Source organism: Buteo buteo, chromosome Z, assembly GCF_964188355.1.
Source record: "Buteo buteo chromosome Z, bButBut1.hap1.1, whole genome shotgun sequence".
Lineage (NCBI taxonomy): Eukaryota > Metazoa > Chordata > Aves > Accipitriformes > Accipitridae > Buteo > Buteo buteo.
Genome location: NC_134204.1, coordinates 54440419 through 54463007, shown reverse-complemented (window position 1 = coordinate 54463007; position 22589 = coordinate 54440419). Strand labels below are relative to the sequence as shown.

General features: G+C 40.8%; 1 protein-coding gene across 1 annotated transcript; it reads left to right on the top strand.

Moving 5' to 3' along the window:
• The first annotated feature begins 4944 nt into the window (after positions 1–4944).
• TMEM38B (transmembrane protein 38B) lies at positions 4945–20242 on the top strand. Its single transcript, XM_075021368.1, has 6 exons — positions 4945–5128; positions 11436–11592; positions 14683–14867; positions 15937–16024; positions 18078–18195; positions 19738–20242. The coding sequence occupies exons 1-6, from the start codon at positions 5023–5025 to the stop codon at positions 19945–19947; spliced, it is 864 nt and encodes a 287-aa protein (XP_074877469.1). The 5' UTR covers positions 4945–5022; the 3' UTR covers positions 19948–20242.
• Positions 20243–22589: the final 2347 nt, after the last annotated feature.

The following is a 22589-nucleotide window of genomic DNA, read 5'->3' as shown; positions in this document are numbered from 1 at the left end:
GGCTACAAGCTGCTCCTTGTCCCCAGTCCCAGGCTTCACCTAGGAATCAACACAATGCTGCTGCTATAAAGGTTGTAGGAGAAGAGATATTTTAAATGGATTCTTAAATATTTGTGAGAATCTAATCTGGTGTGAGGGAGGAGGGATCTGAGGCAGATGTAAGTCTAAGCAACACTACTGCTCAGCCTAAGAAACACTTCTATTTCTCCACTTTGCAGCCTAGATTGGCACCAACCTGCATGTAAGCAAAATAAACCAAAGTAATTTTGTGTCAGGAGATAAATGACTGTGTGAACTTCCTATGATTTATTTTCTTGGCTAATTTTTTCAAAGCACTTTAGCAAACAAGTTCATACAAAAAACTGAAAAGAGACAGGAGAAGGTGACCCGCTGGAGGAAGACTGTGGAAAAGAAAGAGGGTAACAGTAGTGAAACACAAAGTTGGAAGATATGCAGAGGTAAAGGTGACGCCTGATCATATGAGTGTTCATTGAAAGCATGCACGAGTAAGGTCACAAAGGTGGGATAAACAGGCAGCTTTTCAGAGAGACGGGAGATTGAGAGGTGTACTAAGCCATGACTAACGATGAGGGTGGCATGGAGAAACCAAGAAAATCAGGGAAACTGGGAATGTGATAATGACTGTGAAGAGTGACACTGAAAGGAACAGGCAAAGCTGATGAATATATGGTGCTAGACAGAGAGGAAAGAGAAGAAAATGTACTATAAGATCAAAGTAAGCAGCTTGAGGGGGATAAGAGAGTGTTGGAAAATGGGGAAATATGAATGAGGCAGAAAACTGGGGAGAAGACCGGGCACTGGATTGGAAGAAGATAAGACAGCAGTTTGGCAGATAACTACAAATCACAAGCACAGCAGGATGAGAGCAGACAATGGGAATGTCCATTTTCATATGTGGCAAAGATTACTATTTTCACCTGACTTGATTCTGATGCATAGACTTGAGTTTGAGAGATCTTCTAAGAAAGGCAAATAAATTTAATCTAGTAATTCATAAAATAGGAATATTTCTAATTTCCTAATTTGGGGAAGTAGACTACAGATGTGTGAGTTTTGAGGCATACTGATGACTAAAGAAATCCTCCTTTTTTTTTCCTAAGGCACCATTTTTGAATTCCAGGTCAATGTCTGTAGGATCCCAGACATTACAAAATAAAACACTAAATAAACATATCCCACATTCAGCAGCAAATTCACCAGCCATACTTCCATGCTAGGTACACAGACCTTCTTTTCAAACACTAGATTAGCATAATTGCCATATGAAATGGACAGAAAAAATGAATCAGGTATGACAGCTCTAGTTCACATTATCCACAGCTTCTGTAAGATCTAGGGAGTAATGGGTTACTGATGTCATGCTCTGTAGAGATTAAACATGTGGACGTGCACTCATTTTGAAACTGACTCTCTTAATTACTTCTCTCTCTGTTACTGTCAGGTGTTATGTGGTGATTTCAGCTTTGCCTAGAATGGACCAAGAACAACAGTCTATCCAGGATTAGTTATGGCACACAGCAAGGCTGCAGTCAGGAATAGCTTACAGGCATGTAACATCCTAGATTTTCACAGCTGTTTCAGAAGTAAAAATGTGGTGACTTCATGAACAGCTGGAATGTTTTCTGAAGCAAATTCAGAAAATATATGTATTATTTTATCAGTGTCCTCTTCGAAAGGACAACTAACCCTGCCAAAAAGTACTCTGGCACATGTGGAAGTTAAGTAGTTAATCAGCAGGTGTCTGCAGTGTTTTTTTTAAGGTCATGCTAACATTCCTTGGGCAAAAGGGTCAGTTCAGGCTTATGCTTTGTTTTCATGTTGAGCCTTATGCTCATGCAACAGAGCAGAATACTAATCAGTCCATCTCTAAATTTCTTATATGCATAGTGTGCTCAGCACTTTTTATTAGCCTACCAACAAGAAATGAAGAAAGGGGTATCTGTTCTTCCAGTTCAAAATCAGCAAAACACAAAAAATTGTGTAACACACATGCACACACACAGAAGTGTACCCAGCTTACACACTAATACTGTCCTCTCACACCGCCACAGTTCTCTCAGCATCAGCATCTTTGGTCCAAGGATGAACAGGATTATTTCAGAGGTGCTTATCCTCTGTTATCTTTAAATTATTCCTGAAATATCTGGGACAGCTGGAAAATCAATGACCAATTTAAAGTTTTCTTACCTGTTACTCTACTTTTATTACACAGACTGTGTTCCTTGATCTGATTTCTCTTTGGTGGGTTCCTCTGTTCTATGGTCTGCTAAGATGCTACTCTGAATGCACAGAAATCTCAGGAATCTCCCCTAGGTTATCAGCAAAGTTAGAGAAACTGCTATTCTTATTTCCTGCTGGTACTAGAGGTAGAAAATCCACCAGAACTTTCTAGTTTAGCTGTGTCAGTCAACATACCTTTCCAACCTAACTGCTGCAGCCGTGGCTTGTGGAGATCCACCTTCACACTAGCTATCTCTGCTTCAGAAAGCAATGCTTCAGGTGCAGCAAAGACCCCCTGAAAGAGGATGCAGCATGTGTTTGAGGACCTGACTAAAGATTCAGGTAGCTATTGCCAATCTGCTACACAATAGCACCTGTAGTGGTATCCTTGCTGGCATTTTAGAGAACTTGAGTGTCTCTATGAGTTGTACACACAGCAGTAGCTGCAGTGCAGACATTGCCATCAGGCACAACATGTTGCTGGCCCAAATCACGATTTTCTTTTGTGTTACCACAGATTCGTTGTGGCCATTGCCATTTTTATTTCTCTCCCTTTCCTTCTATGATCACACACAATACAGTCTGAATAGTTTTCACTTCCTTGCAATGAACCTGATGCCACTCAGTGGGAATAAAACAGTACTGCAAGGAGTAGAAAAGGTCTAGCATTTCTACAGCCTATGGGTAGAGGATCGCTACATCGTATGAAACCCTTGCAAGTAAGTCCTCTGTTGCTGCAGCTGCATAGACACCTACCACTGTTCAGTGGGAAACAAAATGGTGCCGAACTGATTTCTGCCAGAGAATGCAGCTTAGTAATTTATTATGCCTTACCATATGTTAACTGTGGCAAAGCAATATTCTGCTCTAGAAAACAAACTATGACTTCCATGCCTGCATATAAGCACAACAGAAAACAAGAATTAGAAATACTAATAATAAGACTAGTAACAGATCTCTTTGGCTAAATCTTAAGCTCTTCACGTAGACAAAATGGTGCTAGAGAGAGAAACCACGTGCAAGCATGTGGCAGAAGCATTAAGGAGAAAACGAGTCACTGGACAAACAGAAAGGAAGAGGTGTTGAGAATAAGGAGAACTTATTCTGTGAATATGGTCCTGATAAGAGAAAAATCAATGAAAAGAATGGCTTACTATTCATGGCAAGGTAAAATTATTGTGGGAAACGTTCAGGTGTTTGGTATCTTTCCCTGCATAAACCTTTTTCCAAAAATGATCCTACAGTTATTCCAGTTATTTCCTGAAATTAGTTCTTGGTAGGCAAAGGAGGAATTTAAGAGCAGTTGCGGAAGTGGTATGTTTTCAGACTGCTTAGCTTGATTAACTTCACCACAATGTGCAAATCTTAGCACCATTAACAGATCTTTCACCAGCTTGTGGAAACTGAATGAAAAAGGCAAAAATGGTGCCTTTCTTTAATAGGAAAAACAGCCCAAGACTCACAAACAAGCAATCTTAGCTTTCACACCCAGGAAAAAAAAAAAGTTAATATCCTAAAAAAATGAGGAGACCAATAACCCCTAACATGGGTCCATGAAGAACAGTGTCACATCAATGTAATTTCCTTCTTTCACAAGTTGGCCAGTCTGGTGGACAAAGAAAATGCAGATGTCATGTATCTTGGAGTTAGTAGATCTTTGATAACGTTTCACTTGGGAAGCTCACGAGCAAACTATTTTGTTGAAAATACTGCAAGGTTGATGCAAAACTGGTTGGAGATCTACTTTTAAAAGACAAAACAGTTAACAGTTGCCTTCACTATCAAAATGGACTTAAAGGGCTATTAAAAGGGTTTCTGCTGAGGTCTGATCAGGATCTAGTATACATTAATACCCTCAGTAACTATTAGGCAGGCGATACACCGATGACATTAACCTGGGAAAGATCATGTGCTGCAGCATCCATGTTGGCAGCACTCTTGATGACCTGAAGAAATATTCTACGGGGGGGGGGTGGGTGAAGAGAGAAAGAAAAAAGGCTTACAGTTAAGTTCTCACACTCACACCTGGAAAGTACAGCGACCCATACGTAGGAACAGCCAGCTGCAGTGGTGTATGACAAAGAATAAGCACAAGGGTAGAAAAGGCTCTGGGGGCCACAATCAGTCTCAGGCCGATCACGAACCAGGCCTACCACGGTTTTGTAAAAAAAGGCAAACAAAACACCCGGTAGAGACGTTTCGTGCTCAGAGAGGCAAAACAGGGCTGTCAAGGCGAAGGGAATCAGCCACCCGCCGTGCTCACGGCTGCCAGGACGAGCCGCAGGGAAACGCGTCCAGGGGAACGCCTGGCGGCAGCCGGGGCCTCAGCCGGCCCCCAGTAGGCGGCCGGTCCCCCCGCCCGCCCCCCCGCAAGCACAGCCAGCTCCCACCCACCGGGAACGGCACGGCTGCGGCCCGTGGCGGTTTGCGGGGGCTACCCGGGACGGCTCCCGAGTAGGTCGGGTGGCGGAAGAACGCCCCGCAGGACCGGGGGAAGGCCCAGCCGAGCTCGGCCGGGACAACGGAGCCAGGCAGCGCCCGAGGACAAGCACGCCAAGCCCTGCGAGCTACAGCCGCCGCGAAGAGCGCCTGCACGCCCCCAGCGCCGCCGCCTCCGGCGGCCGGCGGCTGACTGAAGGAAGCCAGCCGCCCGCCCCGCCTCGGCCCCGCCCCGCTGACGGCGGCCGGCAGTGGCCAAGTTTCCCCTGGGACGCCCGCCGCCGCCAGCGCCGCCGCGCTGGGCAGTCGCTCCCTGGTCCTCCGTCCCGCCGCCGCCCGGCCATGGAGCTGTGGCAGGTGCCGCTGCTCTTCTCGCGGCTGCCTATGTTCCCCTTTTTCGACCTGGCGCACTATGTGGCCTCCGTCATGGCGCTGAAGGAGCAGCGGGGTGAGCGGGGGCGGTTGGTGGGGCGGGACGGAGCGTCCCCCCGTGTTTCCCCGTCCCTCCCCCGCGTCCCACGCACCGTGTTCCCCCGCGTCCCACGCACCGTGTTCCCCCGCGTCCCACGCACCGTGTTCCCCCGCGTCCCACGCACCGTGTTCCCCGTCCCCCAGCCGGGCCAGGCCAGAGGCGGGGGCCGGGGAGCCCCCTGCACCGGCCGCCCCAGCGCCGGCTGGGCAAGGGTGGCCGCCGCGCAAGATGGCGGGGGGTGCCTGAGGGGAGCCGGGGTACCGGCAGCGGGGCTGGGCCGGCGGGTGCCAGGCGGTGCCCGGGGTGACCTGCGTTTGCCCGGGCTTTGCCGCTGGGTCTCTGCGGGAGCCGCAGGTGTCTCACCCGGGTTGGGGTGTGGGAGAACCTGCGGGGTCTTTTGGCTCCGCCTGCAAAATGCTAGGGAGTGTTGGTTGGGTTTTTTTTCACCACTTGGGGATTTTATTTTTAGTGACGGTGCGTAGCGAAACCTCAGTTCCTGTCCGTCCTCCCACAAACTCTCAGGTGGCTCGTGTTTCGTTTGGTGTAGCGAGAGGCTTGTCAGCGCTGCGGGTGGCCTCTGAGGCGGGAGCCCCTTCGGCGCAAGTTTCGGCTTTCCCGCCGGAGCGTTGCGGAGACCTGCGCCCGGGTGCGGGAGGGGGGCTCAGCTGGCAGCGGCGTGCCCCTGCCGGCTGCTTTTTTTGCATCAAAATCCAGATGCTCTCTGTTAGTCTGTAAGCGTGCAAGTAAGATTGTCTGCAGTCTGTATTAGTCCGTCAGTCAATGAGTGGTGTCTAATTGACTGCAGAAAGCATGTAGGAAGCGCCCAGCTGAACTTTTCTTGCTCTCTCAGAACTAGAGGCACTGGTGAAATAAGCCAGGAGTTTTGTTGAAAACCTTTTTGCAGTCTAAGATTTTGAAAGTCCCAAGAATAAGAGGGCTGAACACCCCGAAATTAGGTTTATGCATGCAGAGAAGGAATGCAGATCACAGACCAAGGACTTGCTGTCAGGTATTGCATCTGAGAGGCGATGCTCCGAGAGCTGCTCAATTTGTGGGGCTATATCCTTCACACACTCTGGATATGCAGGAAGCTGTTAAGGCAATTCGTTCTTCTAGGAAGCACAGCTTGGGGAATCTAACGGGCAGGTTGTGTGCTACTGACTTTTCACATTGTACCCATAGACTGTAAAATTAAATTAGGAAAGCTTTTCACTCCCAGTAACAGCATTCTGGGTTTTGTATGAGTACACGTAATGACACTACAATCTCTACAAGATCTTTTCTAGAAAATCTTTTGCACTATGGTTGTTAACCCCAAGGCTAGTTTTTAGTTGTCACAAATGTAGAGGCTAGCTTTGTTTTAATGTTTAGAATAACTACTTGTGGTGTGGGTCTGGACAGTTACAGTAACTGTGCATCCCAGCTGGTAACTGTGCAGGGAGCTAAGGTGGCTTTCAGGATTATAGTGCAGATTTGGGAGCTTCTGCTTGCTTCACATTTTTAAGGCTCTGCACTGTTTGTTTAGTGAGGGCTTGTTCTTTGGTCCCTTTCTAAATGTGTCGAGGTGAATTTTTACTTCCTGCTGAGTAAGTGCACTTAGCAGACTGTGAAGACTGATATAAAATGCTTATGTATGCTAGTGTCTTCACCAAATGTTGTTACTACTGCTAAAATTGTTTCTGGGTGCTGACTTGTGGCATTGTGTAATATAACTGTTCCATTCAGAAAGGGACTTTCTCTCTGAAGGTATTTGATGTTACCATGCACTACCTTTAAACTTTCCTCTGGAATGGACATACTTAAAGACCAGGATGAGAGGAGTCTCTCCACTTTGCTAGCATCAGCATAGCTCTAGTGAGACAGCACTTCTGGACAGTAGAAGTACTCTCAGAGATCTGGTCAGATCCGTGCTGATAATTTTTTTTCTTCTCAGCTTAATAGCTGGAAAGTTCAGAACTCTTGAGTATGCTCTCATACTTTGAATTAATAACTGTAATTCAGGTGACTGCATGCTGGTCTTTGCTCACCTGCAAGCAGTTTGAATTGAAGCTTTCCATTGAAATAGCAGTCATTATGAAATACTCAGGATGATATATTATCATTGATTAATATTCTCTAGGCATTACTATATATTCTTTCTGGAAACTTAAAGCAGTAGCTATATTTCACAGGGCAATAACTGAGTAACCTTAAGTGGCTGGTGATATAAGAAGTATGTGGTCAAGTCAGAGCCACATTTGTTTTATCCCAGATTACTGTCTCATTAAAATACCACACACACCCCCAACCCCCCACCCCCCCCGCTTAAAATCAGATTTGGTGTGGGTATTTGTATCATGAATGGGTGCACACTAACTGGGACTTTTCCAGTGCTAGCTGAGTTTTCTTGCTCACTTGTGAGTGCTGGCAAACTACAGCAGTAACAACTAACATGTTGCTTTCCACATATTTAAAATTAAGAGTCCTTGGTTAGTGCATTTGGGATTGCTTAGGAGTTGCTTATTTGTAACTCCAGTCAGTTGTAGAACTGGCAGTTTTCTTGGGATGGAGGGACAGCAAAAGGTGTTGAGGGTTGAGGATGTGTCATATTTGGAAGGAATGTGCTGGTTTTGTTCTTGCAAGTTTTCTATGGCATGATTCTGGTGATTTGAAGAGAACTAATGTTTTTTGGCATAGTTTTGCTAAATTAAATCTGACTATAAAGCCTTTAGCTTAATTGATGTTATTATATATAGTTGAATAGGGGTGCTAGAAAAACTTCTACAAGTCCTTCTGGTTTGCTCTTTAGATGTGTATGTGGTAATGTATTCCTGATTGCCTGTTTGGAACATGTTGGAAAGGTTAAAGCAGATCTTATCTTACTGACACAAATAGTTTGCTGGCAAGGTTTTTCTTATTACTATTGTCTAGAAACAACATTTAAAACTGTATTCAACAATAGTCCTTGCATTTTGAAACCTTATCTTTACTTCTGAAGTATACCATTGGCAGGACTAGTGGCCTTTTGGCAGATCATATTTTGCATGGTTGTATGATGCCTCAGTAGTTTTACAGGATGAATCGGAGGACAAATATAAATGATCACTTGTTTAAAAACATGTGACCCACTTAAAATCGAGTTTGTTTTCTCAAAGGTTATATTGCAGTCATAGTTTAGGTAGCAATGGTAAGATGAATTTTAAATTAGTATCAGTGGTTTTTGTCTCTGCCTTCTATGTTGGGTATATTCCTTGTTAGAAAGCAGGTATGAATTGTTAAATACTGGTGTTTGAGCCAAGAAAATCCTAATGTTGACCAACAGAAAAATCTTGGAAGTCCAGTAGAGTTTCCAGTCTCTTGTCCTTTTACATGTAATAGCTTAATGAAGACATTTACATGCTTTGTTGTGGAGCTTGCTCATAGAGGGTAATCTGGTAATAATAATAATAGTAATTCCTATATGTGACCTCAAAACTGGAAACCACTTGCTGCTAGTCATTAGGGAAAGAAAGAATGGAGAAGTGGTGACTGCTGAAAGACAAGGGGAATGGATTCAAAAAGAGAACAGAGCGCTAACTAATTTTAGAACAACTCCAACTTTTCATTGAATTTTAATTTTTTTAAAGTTTTTTTTTCAATCTGGCCTTTAGAATAGGAAGTGAAAAATCATAAAAAAATTTTCACAAAGTATGTAGGAGAGAAGGCAAGTTGAACTAGAAGTCAAGTCAAATGTACAGTAGAAATCAATGTAAACCTTTTCAAACCTGATACATGAAAATCTTCCATTTTTTCCTTAAAACTAGTTGTTACTAGCTATGTTTCATTAATTGCAGTCAATGTCCATGGGCGTGAAAAATAAAATAAAGTGTGTTAAATTGAATGACACAGCACCTTTGGACCACAGGGATGGTTTCCTTTCCTTATGTTAGTAATCTGATTGAACACCTGGTGAAGTAAAGAAGCAGCTGAGTTTCAGTTGGGCTAGCTCTCAGTCATGTTTCATTTTGTGGGGAGGGAGGAGGTAGTTTGATACTCTGATGAAGGCCACCAGTAAGATGTTAAGATGATTACTCCTCTGCTAATGCAAGGTGAGAAGCTTCATGCTAATAAAAGAGAGGTTGGTGTGCACCCACATGACAGTGGATGTCTGAAGTCTATTTTTTTTTTTTTTTTTTTTTAACCAGGTCTGGAGGGCGATGGTTCTCACATGTGGAACCTCCTGTCACAAACTGGTTACTGGTTTCTGTTCAAGACCAGATTACTGTGCAGATTACATCCTGTATTACATCTGTACAGGAGTTAAAGCTTGTGTGTAATGCAACAGCTGATCTATTAGCAGTACTCCCCAGTTACAGCAAATATTCCCTTGTGGTTTACACTGGCTGCCTCTGTTAGCTGTGTTTTCTCATTGTCCTGTAAAGTTTGCTATATTTCTTCTCTATATGGTCACTTTGTGCTATAATGCCACAGCAGCATTTAGTGGAGTTACTCAACAGGGAGAGAGTACTGCAGAATATGGGGGTAAGATATTTTCTTGTTGTTGCAAGTAAAGGAATTCAGTCCTTTCATGCTAAAGTAGGTATATAGTAGTACTTGCAACGCAGCTGTGTCATCAAATGAGAATAATTACATGTGAGAAGGAAGCTACTATGGTTCTTGTGGACCAGTGAGTGTCTACTTAATACAATTTTGCATTTTTTTCTGAATGCAATGGCTGTCAGCATTTTTAGATTTATTTTTTTTTAATTGAGGAAACCTCACTATAGTAAGCATAAATCTTTAATATTCTGCAAGTGTCTTACCCTTTTCAAATATGCTGGTGAAAATAGGTCCATATTCAGTTACATGGGATCTGGATGTAATGGCCCACTTCATATTTTTACTTTTGCTGTTAGGTAACATTAGCAGGCTTTAGAATTTTCTTCTGTTAATTTTATGCACACAAACATAATTGATAGCTACTTTGGAGAAGTGGTAATATGCAGTAACAAAGCTGAGCATAATGAACTTGGAGCACCAGGTACTGCAGTATGGAAAATAAATTGCACAATAGAAAAAAAAAGTTATTTTATATTCACATATTCTGTAATACTTAGGAGTGCTCATTTTTATAAATTGGCTGTTACATAGGAATTTAGGTAGTGCTGCAAAACGTGATAGCTGTGCCAGCACTAAAACTGGAACAATATTTTTAATACTCTTATATGAAGTGAATTGTATTGATAGTGCTGTATTCTCTTATATGTTTGAGTTTCTCATCTTGGGTAAGAAGCTTCTTTTCCCACAGAAGTGCCTGAAGAACCAAAAGCTTCTCAGCTGAATTTGGAACATAGGTCAAATTTTGTTTTGGGGCAAACACTAGGTTTCATCTCTGCTTTTGTGAACTCCAGCCTTTGGACTATGGAAAACGAAACTAGTTCGGGCAAACAGAGCTCTGCACCTGTGTAAAAGGGAAGCTTTGACAACATTGGACTTGTGAAGTGGAAGGAAATAGTCAACTACTTGAGGATATTTCTGGCTTTGATAAAGTGTGATTTCTGCCTGAAACTGGTTAAGGCTTCCCATTGCCTTCAGCATAATATTTTAATATTGAATACTCTTTTAGCATAGTTCAGTTGCAATTTAAAAGGGATAGGTCATTTTAAAGATAACAAAACAGACCAAAATGTGAGCCTTTTAATAACAAGGGAAACTTAAATTTATTATTATGGCTTCAGGTAACCTTTTTTCTCTGTTCAGGATTGCAGGTGAAACTATTTAATAATTGTTTTGGGTACTGCTTTCATTTTGGTCAGCAAACACACTTAGCAGGGTGTTATGAGGAAAAAGTAAAACAGTGGCCTTGAATTCATGAACACTCAAAAGCAGAAATGGAATTTGTAGAACAATACCCCAAAAGCTACCAATACCAATCCTGTCTAGGTCAGCAAAGCCACTTGTGTATTTTTAATACAAATTTGAAAGCAACCGTATATCTATGCCAGATTATTAACAATGAGACCTCTCAGACATGCTCTGAAAGCTTTTCTTCTCGGTAGCCAAATAGTTATAATAAACCAACCCACAAAAGATGTTCAGAGAACACAATGTCCGTCTTTTATTTAGGTAGCATATGCTTACATCAGTGTACTCTGAAGTTTGTATTTCTGAAGACTTCCTGTGAAAGCCTACAGATTTCTGCAGGATTTTTCATTACCTGAAGGAACAATGTTGGACTGAATGATTTGAAAAATACTGACTTTTAAAACATGATGTGATTCTAAAATGTTTATTTCTATTTGTGCATCTTTTCCCTTTGTTTCAGGAGCTGTGGAAGTGTCGGTCCGAAGTCCAGTTGCCTGCTGGTTTAGTGCTATGCTTTATTGCTTTGGTGGTTCAATTTTGTCTTCGTTGATGCTTGCAGAACCTCCAGTAGCATTTCTGGCAAAGGGCACAAATATTCTACTGGCATCTTCAGTCTGGTAAGCAGCCACAATTGAGTTAGTTGAGTAGTACTGGTTCTGAGGAAGCTATACTTTGTGAACTAATATTATACCATCAAGGTTCCATGTAAATTGGAAGCTTAACTTAAAAATGTTATGGATTTGGATGCTGTCTCTTCATCCAGGAAGTCACAGCAGCAAAATAGCTGTTATGATCCTGTTCTATAGGAATAAAATGCTTGTAAGAGAGCAACTCTTACGGGCTGTTGTATAACAAAATACTCAGTCACTAGATTAGACTTGCCTTAGATTTTTATAGTGTTTCTGGTCAAACAGCTGAAAATGTTATTTTGGCATAAGGTGGACTTCAGTTACTGCTTTTCTGGATATAGGTAAGTCATAAATGCAGTCTAGTTTTTCAGCAGTAGCACTTGGAAGACCAGAACCTGGCTGATGTAAAGATTTTGAACTTTTATGTAATTGGGGATCTAAAACACAGATCTTCTTTCCTCCCTAGTTTCTGCGTCCTGACATAATTTTTTTTCCTTATATTTTGCCTTTTCCCAAATAGATGGGCATTGTAGTGGAAGACAGTAAAGAGCTGAATGGGAAGCCAGGTATGTGAACGAGGAGCAATTTGGCCTGTTTTAGAATTTAAAAAAAAGCACTGGAGTTATTTTCATATAAATGTGGCCTTCCAGTGGAGTTTCTTTGTTCCAGAAAGTGATCTTTGAAGAAACCCTCAAACTTTACATAATTTGTGAGCAGCAGTAGGTTTTTGAATTAAAAAATCTCAATTCCTCTCTTAGAAGAGTGTTATCTGCTTGAAATCCTTTAGTATCTGTTTCTTGTAGCCCCTTAGGTTTTATAATTGCAAATCCATTAAAATGGGGGTAAGTGTTTCTATCTGTCTGTGTATATCTATCTGGTCTTCATGTTGCAGTGGAAGATGACATTTCATTTAGGCAAATTGGTGAAATGAATAATGTGTAATAAATAGTGCAGTATTAACAAAGCTTATAGAATCTGCTTATGGTTCATATTAGTCTGATTCGGGCAACATGACTGCTTGTTTTAACAAATGACAGCAGTTAGGAGTACATGTAAACAGAACGTGATTTCTGTTGAACTTAACATGGTCAGATGTGATTTGCTGTGCACAAATAAAATGAGGTTTTAACGAGGAGCTATGAACTTTATGAAACATTTTAAGTTTCGAGTTTTACAAAGTTCTCTCTTCATGAGTATAATGACGTTAAATCTTGGTCCCAAATCAAGTGAAACGAAATTCTGCACGCCACACATAAAACGAAAATGGAAGGGGTTGTGCTATGCCCGAGAAATGCTCCTAAATAGTCTGTAGGACAGCGACATCTGCTGTTAGCAAGTGTTGCTAGCAGAAATGGCAGGCAAAAATGCCTTGGTGGGACTGCAGTGCTGGGTTCAATCCAGTTACCTGTGGTTCAGGGTCCTGAACCCACGTTCTTCAACTGTAAATTAATTCTGGTTAGTGTTGTCTGTTGAGTACATGGCTTAATGGCTACTGCAAATAGCCATTTAAAATACATGCTTTCTGTACATCTTTGACTTTGCATCATCTGAAGCTTGGTTGCGTACAAAGGCAATTGACTTTACAATAGGGAAAAAAGGAAGACTAAATGTAGTCAAAAGTAAAGCTAAAACTGAACACGAGAGCAGTGTTTAGCTATTAGTGTAAATTCCAATAACTTTCTTGTATGTGAGAAATAGGCTATTGCATGCTCCACTCTCAGAGATCTTGAAGAGAAGAAGCTTCAGAATTTTGCAGTGGTGAGGTACTGTATCCTTTGCAGAAAAAACAAAATACATAACTAGGACAGGACTTCAGCTAAACTTTGCCTTTTTGTGGAGGAACCTTCCTGGCATTCTGCTGTAAAGGATAAGCTTTTTTTTTTTCCAAAAAACAACTCCCAAAACCCTGAGTGCTGTCCTGATTTCTATTCTCTAACCATGAAGCCGGTCTCTTCCTAGCTGTGGTGCTTGCTAGTAGTTCTAATGCAGTGAATTAGATATGAGAGGTACATCTCTGCATTGCAGCCTGAGTAAACAGAAGGATACAGCCTTAGAAATTCTTGGTAGACAGGGTTGAGCTCAGAGGCCTAAACTAACAGGCAAGTATCTTTCTTTCTTTTTTTTTTTTTAAGAAAATGAAAAAATAACCTTCCCATCTTTTAAAGGCTTTCTCTGCTTTTACTTAACTGTTACTTTCTTATTCCTGTGCTGAAATAATCTAGATACTTAATCTTGATTATTTTTTTGAGACCTTGAATGTCTCCGTAAGAACTGAATTTTGTTTATGATTGAAGACATACAATAAAACACCACACAATCTAATCTTTTAAAATTTACTATCAGCTTAGGATTTCATTGTTAGCCATCTTTAACTTTACTTTGTTTTAAAAGCAAGTTGATAAAAAGTATTTTTAAATTTTGAGCACTGTGCTTTTAATGCTTTGAAAAAAGAAATTTGCTTGTAATTGGCAAGCTGGAAAAGCTAGAATTGGTGGTTACTAAGATGTGAAATGTGTTTGAAAATAGCTGTGCATTTCATCTGGCATGACAATAACTACTGGAGGCATTCTTGCTGAAGTTATATAATTCCATGTACCTATCAGTACAAAAGCATGGTGTCAGCATGTAGTTTACCACCCTGTTGTAATCCTATTAAAAAAAAGACCCTAAAACAACAAAAAAAACCAACACAAAAGAAACCCACAAAAACCTAAACCACACAAAGTCAGTCAGACATTATTTTGATAATTTGAAATATAAAACCATGATATATAAGCTATAGAACAGTTGGTAAAATTTAAAGCTGTTTCTGATGTACTTTAATGGATTCTTTTGAGGGACAATGATTTAGTAGGAACAATTTCAAGTAATGTTTGATCATTTTGGTGCAAGAGCTCAAGCATGCTCAAAAGCGTTTCAGATTTGTTCCAATATGTCTGCCACACAAGACAGTGAGTTATCAGTAGTATATCATGCCTTGCTAGTCATATTCCAAAAATATCTTTCAAGGTTATTAGAAAGTGAATTCTTCAGCAAAAATTTTTGAATGTTGCTAATGGATTTTCTCATGATTTTCAGGTATCTTGTGTTTTACTGCCCACAAGACATATTCTACCGGTGCTTTGCCTTTCTGCCTCTTCGGCTTCTGGTTGCAGGAATGAAAGAAGTGACTAGGACTTGGAAGATAACAGCTGGCATTGCACATGCAGACAGTCACTTCAAAGATGCCTGGCTTGTCATGGTAGCTGTGGGCTGGGCCAGAGGTAACATGCATAACATCTCATTCTGATTGATTGTGATGTTTTGGAGTGGTATTTAAATGGCTAGCCCTTCAGCATAACTGTAGCACCATTCCTTGCTGTGCTGGATATGATAGTCCTAATACAGTCTGTTATCCCCTCAAGGGAAAAGCCTGTGCAGCAGTTTTTCTGCCTGGATTAAGGGTGACATTGAATGACTTTGAGGGAAGTTCATTTTATCCCTTCAGAAGGTCTTGTGAAGACTTGTAGGATGGGCAGTTAATGGCAATAAAGAATTAGATCTCCCGTGTAGCTTCAGTGCTATGACTAAACTTTCCGACAGTATATTGCCTCAGACCTGTTGTCCTTGCATGTAGTTGAAGAAGAGAACTTATTTTCTTAGCTTTTTGGGTTGTAACCATTGGCTGATTTTAAACACAGGAATGAACCTTCTTGCCTACCTGTTGTTTGGAGTATGACTCTGGAAGCTACCCTTGTAGCAGCTGTATTTGTAGTCACGTTAGAACCACTTACGGAAGTAGTAGTGTGGCTCTTGTTTCTGTAGGCTTGATTGTATTCTGCTTTGTGAAACAACATGTGTTAATGTGATGATCTAACATATTATTTTCCCAGGTTTTAATACAGATCAGTCTTATTGGCCAAAGTGGCTAACATGTCCTTATGTCTTGTATTCTTTTAATGTAAAAATACTTAACCACTTTTCTTGCGGAGGATCCTTGTAGTTTATAGAGATACTCTGTGTACTTGCACGATGACATGAAGAATGGAATGATATAAGCCTCTGAAGATTTACTTTGGCAATTCAGGCATTTGTTTGTAGTGATGAGTGCATCAATTCAGATGCTATCACATAAAGGTAAACCTGAGCTTCTCGCTAAGTAGCTAAACCTCTGAGGTTTCATGTCAGTTGCTCAAGTCATGCACATATAGAAGATTGGATTAGTGTCTTTAAGTCTGAGCTTTGGGTGCCACATTTGGGACTTGGTGTAATGAGTTTTGCTGGAAGCAATAATAGGTTGCACAGTACTGGTAGCAGTCAGTGGAGTCTTACTGTAAATCTCTGCAATTTCAGGAGCTGGTGGTGGACTAATTTCCAACTTCGAGCAGCTGGTGAGAGGAGTGTGGAAACCTGAAACCAATGAACTACTGAAGATGTCCTAGTAAGTTTTTAAAAAAAGACTGCAACATGTTAACTGTTGCTTTGCTAACTCCTTGTGTTGACACTCACTTTTAGTGGTTCAGATTAAAAAAAAAGCTGTAGGGCATGTTTGTACTCAATGTTTTGGTGTGTATCTTGTGAAAGACTGGTTGATGATCTTCGGTAATTTTGGCAGTTTTTTAATCATTTTAGGTTTGTAGCACAAGAACATCAAATGGGAAGACAAGTCAACAAAAATTATTTGGCAGAAAGCAATACTGAGTCAGTAGGAAGTTGCTGGAAAGCAGTATTGACTCAATTTGTCTTACAGGGACGCGGTCTTCTATCCAAAATGAAAGAACAGTGGTACCAGAAGTATACAAGTGAAGTCTGCATTTTTGGTGTGTGTTCTGAGCATCACTAAGATGGCTTCCTTTGAGCATTGTCACTTTTACTTGCTCTGCCAGTACTGTTTTCCTCCATAGATATAAATTATTTCAGAAGGTGCAGGTTGGTTATTCAATATAGCAAAAATGTACCACGAGACAGGAAATGTTACTTCTCTTGCAGAAGCAAAGAATGGGAATATTACATGGCTCCCGGTTTAGTCTGCACAGTAAAATGAGAATTGAGACAGGCTAGAAAGCCACAAGCTATTATTGTAAGTCAAGATAAGATCACTCTGGTAATTTCCTAAAATTTGTTTCATCTTTCCTATGTTACTCTTAGGTCTTTAGAAGTAATTTTACTTTTTTTAAACTTATCTTGCTTTTTTGTACCCAGTCTTAGCAACAGAATAAGAAGAGAAATTTGTAGTCTTTCCTTTGGCAATATTTCAAGTTTTTATGGCTTATGTTAGTTGTTGGCTTTTTCTGAAATTCTAGGTATTTAGATTTTATCTCCCTCTGTCAGTGCCTCAGTGGCAGTCTTGAAAGCAAAATTCCAGAAGGAAGAGATCACTGTCAATAATAGCACTGTAAATGCAAATAACATTGTACTTACAGGTGCAACACAATAGCAATGCTTACTGACTGGCAGTGCTTGCATATATTCTCCTTCTCTATGGTGGATGTGCCTCAAAGTAACTCAAGAAGGATTTTAAATTTTTTTTTTAATATATAAAGCTTAAGAATATTAAATAGAATTAAGTTGCAGAGTTAAATGGATAAAACATGCTGCAAATGGATGAGATACTGGTATACAGAGTTGGTTTTTGGGCTTCAGAGCGGGAAGTTGATGCAGTAAATCTCTGAGTTACTGAAAAGACAGTGAAGAATGTGTCTGTACTAGATGGTCTGTGATAACAGGAATGTCACCTGTACATGGCACATGTAGATGCAGATTAAGAAGTGCACAGAATTTTTCTGCCAGTATGTTAGTGCTGTCTCTTCAGACGACTTTAGATAACTGACCAAAGTTCTCTTGTTTTCTAACTGCATACCTAGCAAGGGATTTACCAACACAATGAAGATAGAAGATGTAAATTTTTGCATGTCTCCGGTCAACACAGCTATGTTGGCAAAACCTGGTAACATAGGCCTGGCTCAAGTCAAGTATAAGCTGACTAGAACCCTGCAACTCCTGGAGTGTCACAGTGGACCAAGACTTGGACTAGGTTGTTCTTCAACACCTTAAGTAACTCCTTGTAGTAACTAACACCTGGAGTATAGGAGAGGAAGGTATTTTTAAGTCTAGTCCGAGTAGTGCAAGCTTTGTGATTTAACTCTTCAGTAAGATATATAGGAATAGGAAGAAGAGGAGCAAGCTGGCGTATGGAGTCTGAATAGAGGCATTGATCTGAGGAGGATTTGTCAAATACGAGTTTGCTGGGTGTGTAAAGTAGTGCTAACTTCATGCTTGTCCATGTTATGGTCAGAAAGCATAGTAATAGTATATAAAGTGAAAGTCTTAGTTTAATTACGGCTACATTTTGGACCATGTCACTGTTACCACAAATTTCCATTAGTTCTATTCAGAAATAATTCTTTTGCACACTAAGAACACTTACTGCTTTCCAGGCCATGGCAGCTTTCACTGTAGAGGAGAGAAATTAACGTTGTTTGTTTGATTTCCAGCCCTGTGAAGGTAACTTTGATAGGAGCAGTTCTTTTCACCCTGCAACACAGCCAGTACTTGCCAATAACAAGACACAACCTCATGTTTTTATACACTGTCTTTCTTGTCGTCTCCAAGGTAAGAATGTGAAAGTGTTGCAATAACTGAATAACAGAAAATATTTTATTTCATTATTTCAGAGCAAAAAATACGCCCTGAAACATTCTACCACAAGTTAGAATGTGTGCTTCTGGATGGGAAGGCCAGGTCCTACTGAAGGCTTAAACCTGTGTTTAGTCTTCTGCACATGAGCAGAACAGAAGACTTATTCTGTTACTGTTCAATGTATGGAAAAAAAAAAAAAAAGAAAAAAAAAATCAGGAATTTTGGCATGCAACAGTTGATATGCCAGGCTTGTATGTCTGTAATCTCAAACAAAGCTTAAGCTTGTAGAAAGAAACTCTCCTGTTCTCTGCCTTTTGCTAGCTGCTTAATGCCTTCCTTGTACCTGTACAGTCATCTATGGGTTTGCAAAAGAAGCCAACTAGGTTCTCATCTAGCTCAAAGTGCTCACAATGTAAGTGTTTAGAAGGGAAGAGAAAGTGTATTGAAACCACTTTGATGTTGCTGTAACTACTTTTATAATAAAATAGATACTACTTTTCTATTGAATCTTTTAATCCCTCCAGTCTTGTTCATTTCCAAGATGATGTCTGTCTTCAGGATTATTAGTTAATAAGAAAGTGTAGTCTCTATGTTAGAAGTCTGGTGATTTTTAAGAGCTTCGTTGCCAGTCTTCTGTAAAGTAGCTAACAAGTTTAATTCTAGAGAAGTTGCTTTAGGGAGTGGTCATGATTCTCCACCTAAACCAATAAAGGCATTGTTGAACTGGGGATGCTGGGAATGGAGAAGGAAAGGAATGTTATTCTGGAAGTGAGAAATTACAACTCTCTTCAGAAGCTGGCTGTCAAGCTGCACTGAAGTGAATAAGTTCTTAAACTGATGGTCAGGAACTTGAGCATCCACTTACTAATAAACAACAGTTGTGGATCTGGTATAGTCCTGTAGTAAGGTCTTGTTACAGAAACTTTTCATGTCTCTGAAGACTGTAGAAACTCTTGCAGTATAAACTTGTGGAGTACCTAGATCTACCAAACAGTTTTTTCTATCCTGATTCCAAGTTTTGTATTCTAAGGAATTTCCACCTAAATCTCTCAACTTCATGGAGTGAGTATGGCTGTCTGGAATTCTAACTGAAGTCTGGCTGTGCATATAGACTTAGGTGCTTACATATTGCATTCTTTTAATTTAAGTGGTAATAGCCACTCTGTTTACAGTTTTTCATTTTGAGCAAGGTACAAAACTTACACATAAAAGTTGTTCTTCACCTTAGTTGTACGACATTAAATGTAGTTTACGCTTAAGACGATTTTAGTAAACTTACATAGAAGGTTTTTGTGCACATTGTTTGCGTATAGCTGTGTGAAGAGCATAGGTCAGAAAGAAAAGCATTCTTTGATCAATTCAAGCTAAAATGAACATATTTCTGTTTATGGTGGCATGGCCTCATGCTCATGTAGAAAGTTAGAAATGCCATACATCCATTCAGCTTGGAACTTGTTTTTAATCGCTGTGAAGTCATTAAAACTTTTATTGTAACTTGATCCTTGTTCTTCATAGGTAACAATGATGTTGACAAGATCTGCAACTTCTCTGTTTGCTCCCTTTGAGGCTGCATTAGGCCATATGTTCTTTGGCTTGCAAAAGACACCATACAAAGTGAAGGGTGAAGGTGCCGCATCTTCCAATGGTTCTTCAGTCTGTGACCGGTCTTCTTCTGAACAGCACCATGATGGTGTTAAGAAAAGACAGGCAAAGAAAACAGAATAAGTGGCTTAAAATCCTTGATGGTCATAACCTTTGAAGATGTTTGTATTTCGGATTAGGCTGGCTGAGAAATTTGTTTAAAGAAATTCACGTGAGGAGAGAACAGGGCTGTATACTACTGTGTTGTTGTTCGCCTTTGGAATGTGTTTTGTAAGCTACTGTTCAGATGTCTAAATGCACATTTTGGATTTGTAAGTTTAAAAACTATAAATTTTTATAGTGGTTATAATTTACTAAATTTTGTATTTATGGTAACTTTTAAGTGCTTACATGCTAAAAAGATAGTTTCAAAATGTGACAGTCAGCTTTGTTATTTTTTCTGATATTATCACTTGTTTCACCTCTTCCTGCCCCCCCCCTTCTTATGTTCCATTTAGATAGCAGGGATTTGCACTGCCAAGTGTTCACAGTACCATGTCCCAAATAAGAAGGTCATCATCTAAGTAAGGCTTAATCACATTGCGCTGTAAAACTGTGACAATGTACCAAACTAATGCCTTTAACTAGAAAAATAACCGAATTACTGTTGTAATTCACAGTGCACTGGTCTAGATTTTTGTCATTTACTTAAGTAAATATTTTTAATATTTTTCTATTTTTTAAAGTAAGAGTGAATTATCTGGCACTTTAAAAAAAAATCTTTACAGTTAGCAAGTAGAAACATTTCAATATTTTTGTCTGACACTTTGTTTGCAAGCATTTGATATATAGCTGTTTTTCATCTGAAATAGGTGATTTACATGTGGTTTGTAGTTATCTTTTAGTTTGACTGGAACTAGACATCTCCACCTGCACTTTTATGCAAGCATACACTTTTTTTTTTTTTTTTCAAAGCCAAACTTCCCTTTAAAAAAGAATACTGGGCAGTACATTTACCTTGTTTCTCATGAGTTTGACCCTGTTGTGCCTGCTGTTAATAAACACCAGCACTAGTTTATAGCAATTACTTCTGGTGCTATTGGGGAAGAAGTCTGGTGTCAGTGGTAGAATTTTGAGGTTTCTGATCATGACTCGGTTTATGTGACACCAGGCCTGCTGGCAACAGGTGGGGTACACCTATCTTGAAGGGGAAAAAGGATTTTTGCACAGGAGTTAGCACGGCTCATTGAAAGAGCTTTAAACTGGATTTGAAGGGGGAAGGGGATAACACCAGTCTTGCTAGAGATAAGCCTGGGGGCAGCATACCAATGTGTGAGGAACGGTGTGCTACTGAGTTCTTTCAGTCTGCCATCTCAGTGGAGGTAAGGGATGGAGAGCCATGTAACAGCAAAGATGCAAGGATTATTGATGTCTTAGAAACCACAGAAGTGCCTGAGAATGGTCATGTAGGAATTAGGGCTTCTTCCCCAAAAAAGGTGGCAGGATCAGTAGCCCAACTGAAGTGCATCTACACCAATGCATGCAGCATGGGCAACGAACAGGAGGAGCTGGAAGCCATTGTGAAGCAGGAAAACTCTGGTATAGTTGCCATCACAGAAACATGGTGGGGTGACTCGCACAACTGGAGTGCTGCAATGGATGGCTATAAACTCTTCAGAAGGATAGGCAAGGAAGGAGAGGCGGTGGGGTAGCCCTGTATGTTAGGGAGTGTTTTGACTGTCTGGAGCTTGATGATGGTGATGATAGGACTAAGTGTTTATGGGTAAGAATCAGGGGGAAGGCCAACAAGGCAGATATCATGGTGGCAGTCTGTTATAGACCGCCCAACCAGGATGAAGAGGGAGATGAAATATTCTATAAGCAGCTGGGAGAAGTCTCACAGTTGCTAGCCCTTGTTCTTATGGGGGACTTCAACTTACCAGTTGTCTGCTGGAAATACAATACAGCGGAAAGGAAACAGTCCAGGAGGTTCCTGGATTGTGTGGAAGATAATTTCCTGACACAGCTGGTGAGTGAGCCAACTAGGGAAGGCTCCCCTCTGGACTGGTTTGTGAACAGAGAAGGACTTGTGGGTGATGTGATGGTTGGAGGCCATCTTGGGCACAGCGATCATGAAATGATAGTTTTTGATTCTTAGAGCAGTAAGGAGGGGGGTTAACAAAATGCTACCTTGGACTTCTGGAGGGCAGACTTTTGCCTGTTTAGGGGCCTGGTTGACAGAGTCACTTGGGAGGCAGTCTGAAGGGCAAAGTAGTCCAGGAAGGCTGGACATTCTTCAAGAAGAAAATCTTAAAGGTGCAGGATCAGGCCATCCATATGTGCCAAAAGATAAGCTGGCTGGGAAGATGACCAGTCTGGCTGAACAGAGAGCTTTGGCTGAAACTCAGGGGAAAAAAGAGAGTTTATGACCTTTGGAAGAAGGAGCAGGCAACTCAGGAGGGCTGTAAAGATGTGATGAGGTTATGCAGGGAGAAAATTAGAAGGGCCAAAGCCCAACTAGAACTTAATCTGGCTACTGCCATAAAAGACAATAAAAAATGTTTCTATAAACACGTTCAGAACAAAAGGAGAGCTAAGGAGAATCTCCACCCTTTATTGGATCCTGGGGGAAACAGTGACAAAGGATGAGGGAAAGGCTGAGGTACTTAATGCCTTCTTTGCCTCAGTGTTTAATAGTAAGACCAATTGTTCTCAGGGTACCAAGCCCTCTTAGCTGGAAGATAGGGAAGGGGAGCAGAATGAAGGCCCATTAATCCAAGGGGAAA